At 48.2% G+C, this 9,585-nt stretch overlaps 1 protein-coding gene across 1 annotated transcript in view; it reads right to left on the bottom strand.

The window, feature by feature from the left end:
* Nucleotides 1-9,585, bottom strand: part of LOC311137564 (glutamate receptor ionotropic, NMDA 3B-like) — a gene marked incomplete at both ends in the record, with an annotated part of 110,373 nt that overhangs the window by 30,755 nt on the left and 70,033 nt on the right. Inside the window, 3 exons of the mRNA XM_084172081.1 lie at nucleotides 138-283; nucleotides 421-1,519; nucleotides 8,762-9,402. Of these exons, the coding sequence (XP_084028207.1) occupies nucleotides 138-283; nucleotides 421-1,519; nucleotides 8,762-9,402 (1,886 nt within the window). The remainder of the gene's footprint in view (nucleotides 1-137; nucleotides 284-420; nucleotides 1,520-8,761; nucleotides 9,403-9,585) is intronic.

Below are 9,585 nucleotides of genomic sequence, written 5' to 3'. Positions count from 1 at the left end.
CACACCCGATTCTACTAAGCAGCTGCTCATTAGGACCTTGATTAGCTGAATCGGGTATGTGAGTGTAGGGCTGGAACAAAAGTATGCACACCCTGTAGCTCTCCAGGAGTAGGGTTGTAGATGTTGTGATCTCTTACTTGAGGGTGGACACTCCATCGGGTGTGGTGGGCTCATTGTAGCGCCTCATGTACTCGTGCATCTCTGGGAAACTCTTCTTCATGTACTCCTCAGCGCTGCTCTCCCTCACCGTGCCAAACCTGAAACCATGGGATGGGTGGTGGAGCTGGGGTGGAAGGGAGGGAGGCAGAGGAGGAAGGGAGAGAGAGAGGAAAGATTAGAGAGATAGAGGGTGAGGGAAAAAGAGAGAAAGAAAGAGATTGTGACGGGAGAGAAGAGTTAATAATGAAAACAAATACTCACCTTGGCGTCGTGGATCCCCGAGAGCTCCTCGAAGGTCTTTTCGCCGACCATGACTGCGGCCAGGTTGGCTGTATAGCTGGACAGCACCAGCAGGCAGAAGATGGCCCACAGGTTCATCAGAAACCGACCCGTCCAGCACTTGGGTGTCTTGCTGGAGACCGTGCGGCCGAACAGGATGGCGTAGCACAGGTTGAGCGCAGACGAGTAGGAGAAGACGCGCAGGCGGTTGCGTCCATGTGGCGTCATGCCAAACGGGCTCTTCCACTCATAGAGGGTGAGAAAGAGGGCGGTAATATGCAACGCAACGAAGATGCCCACCCACATAGACCAGTGCAAGGGCCACATGAAGGCGCCGATCGGCGCCGCTGTGTCCTTGCTGCGCACCAGGATGCCCAGCGAGGTGGAGAAGAAGGGCGAGGTGAAGTCGATGACACGGCTGCGTACTGAGTTAATGCTGAACGAGGTGACGGCCATGTCGGCCACGCCATTGAGCAGGTCACCCACCAGCCCAGTCCAGCGGCCGCTCTTCGACGCCCCGTACTTCCCGTCACCCACGATGTACAGGTCGTACTCGAAGCGCATGTCCTCTGACAGTTTCTCCAGCAGGTCGATGCAGTATCCGTAACAACACTTGCCGTAGTCCGTGGGCAGGAAGGTAGAGTTGCCCGAGGCGCGCTCACTGAAGTAGCGCTCCAGCATGTCCGAGCTGTTTGTCCCCGCGTCCAGGCAGTACTGTCCTGCCGGGCAGTTCCCGTCCTCATCCACCTCCCGCGTGAATACGAAGGGGTGCTCCACCAGGGTGACTACCCGCACCCGGCTGCCTGCAACAGGAATGCCGGCCCGCCACCGGCCCCCGCCCCGCCCCCTCTGGCCTTCCCCCCGGCCGTGGCCCCTGCCATTGTGCCCTTGCCACAGGCCCTGGTCCTCCACCTCCAGGCGGCCCCCCTCCCAGCTGCCCACAGTCACCCAGGTGGGCTGGCCCACCGCGTCCCGCTGCAGGCTCCAGATGTGGAAGCGTTGAGAGGTGAGAACTCGGGATAGGTTCCTCTGTACCGACACCGGCCCTGTCAGCCCTGAGAACGACGTGTTGGACAGGAACCTATAGGCCAGAGGAGATCACATTAGATTACAGGACTTCACTACCCTTCAAGCTATTTAGTGCATGCATTTGTGAGAGTCCCAAGATATTGCATTTCCCATAGATTATTTATATGGTGTGGTGGAGGGGGGAGGGGCACATGGACTCAATTAACTTCTGGCCACAGGGATAGTGAGTTAGACTGTACAGTATCAAACTCACTTCAGGAAATGCACAGTGAACTGCAAACTGTGATCTGACTGTAACCACCTACACCTCTTCTCTCCACAGCTGACCTGCAGCACAGTCCAGACAGGCACCTTAGCTACTGTAGCACAACATGTCAAAACCAGGATTGGCATCTACTGAAGCTAAACTAATCCATCCTGCACCTGCAGCAAGGCCAACAGTGTTTACCATCACCACCCTGACTGACAGCTAGTCATTTCCCCGTGGCTAGGATTGGCTATCTTTCTGGCTGACACCTTTTTGGCCTCCTCACAGACTGTAAACTCCAGGCTCTGCTTAGTCGAGAGAGTGAGTAGTTTATTTCCATGTGAAAACCTGCCCCAGTTGATACATTTCTGCCTCGGATCCATGGTGAAATGCTAGCCCCTAGCGGTTAGTCCTTCAATGAATTACGGCATGGGGGTTTAGCTTAGCGCTAGCGGTTAGCTTAGCGAAGGGGTCACTTCAGGAAATGCAGATCCAGCCAATCCCATTGGCTGAGGGTTGCTGTGACAGTCATGTTGAGTCAGGATGAATGTGTGCGGCCATCAATAACTGAGATGACACCACGTGACCGCCGCTGAACTCCTTTCATCTAAAAGAAAAAGGTAATTTGGCTCCAAACCTTTAGGTCATTAATTTCTCCCTGTCTTAGCCTATAGCCCCCCACCTCCCCTCTTTCTCCTCAACCCCACACAAGGTAAAAGGAGCTGGATGCTATTACATCATTACATTGAAAGGCTATGTTGTTCCTCTTTAACAGTAGGCACAGGTTGCAATTACTTAAAAGCACCCCCCTCCCCCACCTCAACCTATCTCTTTGGGTTTCTATCTACCACTCTCATCATCCCTCATGCATTTACATTTACATTTTTGTCATTTAGCAGACGCTCTTATCCAGAGAGACTTACAAATTGGTGCATTCACCTTATGATAGCCAGTGGGACAACCACTTTACAATAGTTTTTTTTTTTTTGGGGGGGGGGGGGGGGGGGGGGGGTAAGGGGGGGTAGGATTACTTTATCCTCTCCCAGGTATTCCTTAAAGAGGTGCATTTCTCTCATGATCCATTCCTTCCTCCCCTAAAGCCCTCTTCTCTCTCTAATAGTTGCTCTGTTATGTAGCTGTGATTATGTGTATAGGTGACATTATGATTATGACACTTTATCATGGAGTTGTTCTTGAGCAAAACGCCGTTGATCTTTACTCAGCACTAGGCACCCAGTCAATCCCATTAGTTAGATGGCCCTCCTAAATGACTTGGTAGAACTGAATATAGTTATATTATAGTTATAAAGGGGTGCTTTCCAAAACATTTGTAATAATGATCCTCTGCGTTGAAGGCCCAGGCAACAAACACTACTCCTGAAACAAAGTGCTTACTGCATACCGCTCAAAATGACTTGCCACTTTCGGCCAATTAATAAATACAACATGCCAGTGACCTGGTGCGCTAGCATTCCAGACCCACAAGCTATTGCCTTGCATCATTTCTGCTGTATCGTTTTTAACAACATGATATAGCTGAGCCTGGTTACAATTGGCCCAATTATAGCTCATTCTATTGTGTTTTTGTGCTGAGACGCTGGCTGCATGGCTAGGTTGCGCAGCTGTTGTTACTCTGGTCCGTGGCAGATACAGCGGTTGTAAAGCTGTGTGCTGCTGTCGCTCTGCACTGCTCTGAGCCACGGAGAGACAGAAAGGACTGTGGGCTCTTTTGATAAGGGAGCCTGGCTGCCCTGTTGGGGAGGCAACTGACTGGAACTCATGAATAAAGCTTAAAACTCTACCCTCCTCCACTTCATGTTTGTATTCCAGCTGGGTGCATACGTGTGCATGTGCCTGTGTATGTGAAAGAGAGAGAGAGTGTATGTGTGTGTGTGTGCGCGTGTGTGTGTGTGTGTATTGTATTTGTCTGTGTATGTGTGTGTGTGTGTGTGAGAGAGAGCGAGAGCGAGAGAGAGAGAGAGAGAGAGAGAGAGAGAGCGAGAGAGAGAGAGCGAGAGAGAGCGAGAGAGAGCGAGAGAGAGCGAGAGAGAGAGCGAGAGCGAGAGCGAGAGAGAGAGAGAGAGAGAGAGAGAGAGAGAGAGAGAGAGAGAGAGAGAGAGAGTCTGTGTACGTATATGTGTGTATAAACACACTCCAATCTCTCTCCAAACACCGGGGGCTTCATCTATCATTGTGTTTAGGAGAGCTGCTCTGTGGTTAGGGGTGACGAATAGTCTGACCTCAGCAAGAGATAGGCCTATTTGCAGTCTCCTGTGAACACTGACACTGGGAGAGAACCACTACTTAACTGTCTATAGCACTTACCGAACAAGACCATTATAATAACATGGACCTGAAAACACTATTCAAACACAACTTGGCTAAAAGGAGATGCAACAGAATACAATACAACAGTATGTATGTGTGTGTGTGTGTGTGTGTGTGTGTGTATGTATTCATTTCTGTACACTGATTATACAAAACATTAAGAACACTTGCTCTTTTTATTACATAGACTGACCAGGTGAATCCAGTTGAAAGCTATGATCCCTTATTGATGTCACTTGTTAAATCCACTTCAATTAGTGTAGATGAAGGGGAGGAGTCAGGTTAAAGAAGGATTTTTAAGACTACAGATAATTAAGACATGTATTGTGTATGTGTGCCATTCAGAGGGTGAATGGGAAAGACAAAATATTTAAGTGCCTTTGAACGGGGTATGGTAGTAGGTGCCAGGCGCACCGGTTTGTGTCAAGAACTGCAACGATGCTGGGTTTTTCAAGCTCAACAGTTTCCTGTGTGTATCAAGAATGGTCCACCACCCAAAGGACATCCAACCAACTTGACACAACTGTGGGAAGCGTTGGAGTCAACTCAATATTAGGAAGGTGTTCCTAATTTAACAGCACTTACAGTTGACCGGGGCATCTCTAGCATGGCAGAAATTTGACAAACTGACTTGTTGGAAAGGTGGCATCCTATGACGGTGTCACGTTGAATCACTGAGCTCTTCAGTACGGGCCATTCTACTGCCAATGTTGGGCTATGGAGATTGCATGGCTGTGTGCTCGATTTTATACACCTGTCAGCAACAGGTGTGGCAGAAATAGAATCCACTAATTTAAAGGGATTTCCACATACGTTTGGCCATGTAGTGTGTGTATGCCTTCAGAAAATATTCACAACCCTTGACCTTTTTCCACATTATGTTGAGTTACAAAGTGGGATTCAGATGGATTTAATTCTATTTTTTTGTCAACAATCTACATAAAATACAAACATTTGTAAAATATTCATGAAAAATAAAACATTAATATATCTTATTAGATAAGTATTCAACCCCCTGAGTCAATACATGTTAGAATCACCTTTGGCAGCAATTACAACTGTGTGATGAGTGATTTCGAAGGAGTCAGGCGCAGGAGGGTAAATTACAGAATAACAGGATTTATTCAGAAATACAGAGTTACGCAGTAATGCGTCAAAACACTCCAGTGCGCAAAACAGGCGCACTGGAAACAAAAAGGTACATGGGGAAACGTCCTGCCGATACAAATACAAGGAGCTCCACCGAGCTTCTCTATCCTCCACAATAAACAAGACAAAACAAATGGAATGATGAGATGAGGAGCGGCAGTGGCTAGAAGGCCGGTGACGATGAACGCCAAAGCCTGCCCGAACAAGGAGAGGAGGCAGCTTCGGAGGAAGTCGTGACAAGCTGTGAGTCTTTCTGGGTAAGTCTCTAAGAGCTTTCCACACCTGGATTGTGCAATATTTACACATGATTATTTTCCAAATTCTTCAAGCTCTGTCAAGTTGGTTGTTGATCATTGCTAGACATCCATTTTCAGGTCTTGCCATAGATTTTCATGCAGATTTAAGTCAAAACTGCAACTCAGCCACATTCACTGTCGTCTTGGTAAGCAACTCCAGTGTACAGTCGTGGTCAAATGTTTTGAGAATGACACGAGTATTGGTCTTCACAAAGTTTGCTGCTTCAGTGTTTTTAGATATTTTTGTCAGATGTTACTATGGTATACTGAAGTATAATTACAAGCATTCCATAAGTGTTATCCATCGCTGCAACTCCCTTACGGACTGAGGAGAGGTGAAGGTCGAGAGCCATGCGTCCTCCGAAACACGACCCCGCCAAGCCGCACTGCTTCTTGACACACTGCTCGCTTAACCAGGAAGCCAGCCGCACGAATGTGTCGGAGGAAACACTGTAGAGCTGGCGACCGAAGTCAGCGTGCATGCGCCCGGCTGCCACAAGGAGTCACTAGAGCGCAATGGGACAAGGACATCCCAGCCGGCCAAACCCTCCCCTATCCCGGTCGACGCTGGGCCAATTGTGCGCCGCCTCATGGGTCTCCTGGTCACGGCCGGGTGCGATACAGCCCGGGATCGAACCTGGATCTGTAGTGACGCCTCTAGCACTGCGATGCAGTGCCTTAGACCGCTGCGCCACTCGGGAGGCATTCCGTTTCTTTTTATCCTAAAAAACTCCTTAGTCCTTGCTGAAGACAAGCATACCCATGACATGACGCAGCCACCACCATGCTTGAAAATACGTAGAGTGGTACTTAGTAATGTGTTGTATTGGATTTGCCCCAAACGTAACACTTTGTATTAAGGACAAAAAGTTAATTTCTTTGCCACATTTTTAGCAGTTTTACTTTCATTCAATTCATTTTCTCCAATCACAGCCATTAAACTCTGTAGCTGTTTTAAAGTCACCATTGGCCTCATGGTGAAATCCCTGAGCGGTTTCGTTCTTCTCCGGCAACTAAGTTAGGAAGGACGGCTGTATCTTTGTAGTGACTGGGTGTATTTATCCACAATCTAAAGTGTAATTAATAACTTCACCATGCTCAAAGGGATATTCAAAGTCTGCTTTTTTTTTACCCATCTACAGTACCAATAGGTGCCCTTCTTTGCGAGACATTGGAAAACCTCTCTGGTGTTTGTGGTTGAATCTGTGTTTGAAATTCACTGCTCGACTGAGGGACCTTACAGACAATTGTATGTGTAGGGTACAGAGATGAGGTAGTCATTCAAAAATCATGTTAAACACTATTATTGCACACAGAGTGATTCCAGGCAAGTTTTGTATGTGACTTGTTAAGCAAAATCTTACTCCTGAACTTACAGTGCATTCGGAAAGTATTCAGACCCCTTGACTTTTTTCACATTTTGTTACGTTACAGCCTTATTCTAAAATGGATTAAAAAATATGTGTCCTCATCAATCTACACACAATACCCCATAATGACAATAAAATAAATAAAACAATAAAAACAGGTTTTAAGAAATGTTTGCAAATTTATTAAAAATTAAAAACAGAAATACCTTAGTATTCAGACCCTTTGCTATGAGACTCAAATTGAGCTCAGGTGCATCCTGTTTCCATTGATCATCCTTGAGATGTTTCTACAACTTGATTGGAGTCCAACTGTGGTAAATTCAATTGTTTGGACATGATTTGGAAAGGCACACACCTGTCTATATAAGGTCCCACAGTTGACAGTGCATGTCAGAGTAAAAACCAAGCCATGAGGTCGAAGGAATTGTCCGTAGAGCTTCGAGACAGGATTGTGTCGAGGCACAGATCTGGGGAAGGGTAACAAAACATGTCTGCAACATTGAAGGTCCCCAAGAACACTGTGGCCTCCATCATTCTTAAATGGAAGAAGTTTGGAACCACCAAGACTCTTACTAGAGCTGGCCGCCCGGCCAACCTGAACAATCGGGGGAGAAGGGCCTTGGTCAGGGAGGTGACCAAGAACCCAATGGTCACTCTGACAGCTCCAGAGTTCCTCTGTGGAGATGGGAGAACCTTCCAGAAGGACAACTATCTCTGCAGCACTCCACCAATCAGGTCTTTATGGTAGTGTGGCCAGACGGAAGCCACTCCTCAATAAAATACACATGACAGCCCACTTGGAGTTTGCCAAAAGGCACCTAAAGGACTCTCAGACCATGAGAAACAAGATTCTCTGGTCTGATGAAACCAAGATTGAACTCTTTGGCCTGAATACCAAGTGTCACATCTGGAGGAAACCTGGCACCATCCATACGGTGAAGCATGGTGGTGGCAGCATCATGCTGTGGAGATGTGTTTCAGTGGCAGGGACTGGGAGAATAGTCAGGATTGAGGGAAAGATGAACGGAGCAAAGTACAGAGAGGTCCTTGATGAAAACCTGCTTCAGAGCGCTCAGAACCTCAGACTGGGGCAAAGGTTCACCTTCCAACAGGACAACGACCCTAAGCACACAGCCAAGACAACGCAGTAGTGGCTTCAGGACAAGTCTCTGAATGTCCTTGAATGGCCCAGCCAGAGCCCGGACTTGAACCCGATCGAACATCTCTGGAGAGACCTGAAAATAGCTGTGCAGCGACGCTCCCCATCCAACCTGACAGAGCTTGAGAGGATCTGCAGAGAAGAATGGGAGAAACTCCCCAAATACAGGTGTGCCAAGCTTGTAGCGTCATACCCAAGAAGACTCGAGGCTGTAATCACTGCCAAAGGTGTTTCAACAAAGGACTGAGTAAAAGGTCTGAATACTTATGTATAAATTTCCAACATTTTCTGAAAACCTGTTTTGCTTTGTCATTATGGGGTATTGTGTGTAGATTGATGTGGGGAAAAAAACAATTTAATCCATATTAGAATAAGGCTGTAACGTAACAAAATGTGGAAAAAGTCAAGGGGTCTGAATACTTTCCGAATGCAGTATTTAGGCTTGACATAACAAAGGGGTTGAATACTTATTGACTCTTTTCAGCTTTTCATTTGTAATCAATTTGTAAAAAAAATAAAATACATTATTCCACTTTGACATTATGGGGTAACACAAACTAAAAATGTGGTCCATTTAAATTCAGGCTGTAACACATCAATATGTGGAAAAAGTCAAGGGGTGTGAAGATTTTTGCTCATCTTTATCAACGGTGCCAATAATGTTGGACCTGTGTGTATGTGTGTAAGCTATTCTTTTAAACCTCCAGAGACTGTGAGTTAAAGGTTCAAAGTAAACCAGCCGTACCTGGCGAGGTACTGTCCGGAGGAGGGCACTTCATGCTTGTTGGGTTTGTCGTAGCAGTTGACCATGTTCTGGATGAGCGCGAGGTCTGGACGCACCACCGTGGCCGCCGACACTGCCCGGCCTACCAGCTGGAGTGCGTCGCGGATGTAGAAGTCCAGCGGCTTGCGCTCCACCTCACCGTAGGCCAGCAGACCCAGGGGCAGGCCGATGGAGTGCAGGGCGTCAGGGCTCAGTGGGTAGCCCAGCACCCAGTGCACCGTGGGCAGCGTCAGCCCCATGTCCTGGGCGCTCCGCAGAACAGCCGCCGCGCACTCCGGGTCGGCCCCAAACAGCAGCACCGCGGCCGGTGGTGGGATATGACTTGGGCCCTGACCCCGGAAGTGTTCTGAAAGGAAGTCCTGGATTTGGGATTCTGCGGGGCCGGCCCGGGTGAGGTTGAGGAGGGCGCGGAGGTGCCAGCGGGTGGCGCCCCATTCCAGGTGGCTCTGGAGGTCCAGTAGTTCCAGCAGTCCAGCCTCCTCCCAGCCCTGGCACAGCACGGCCATGCCCTCCTGCCAGCCACTCCGCTGGAGGACGGCCAGCAGCAGCTCTGACAGGCCAGACGGGGGGATCCGAGTAACCATCTGCAGGTGGAAACGGTTCTGGGAGGAGAGAAAGAGAGAGAGAGAGAGAGAGAGAGAGAGAGAGAGAGAGAGAGAGAGAGAGAGAGAGAGAGAGAGAGAGAGAGAGAGAGATAGAGAGAGAAAGAGAGAGAGAGAGAGAGAGAGAGAGAATCAGAAACAGTGTCAGATCCAAAGAAAAGGACTGGAGCATGAGTCTCACAA

The sequence above is a fragment of the Coregonus lavaretus genome (genome assembly GCF_964263955.1).
Source record: "Coregonus lavaretus genome assembly, chromosome: 11".
Taxonomy (NCBI): Eukaryota; Metazoa; Chordata; class Actinopteri; order Salmoniformes; family Salmonidae; genus Coregonus; species Coregonus lavaretus.
The sequence above is the reverse complement of the archived record's forward strand: the minus strand, read 5'-3'. Positions and strand labels throughout refer to the sequence as shown.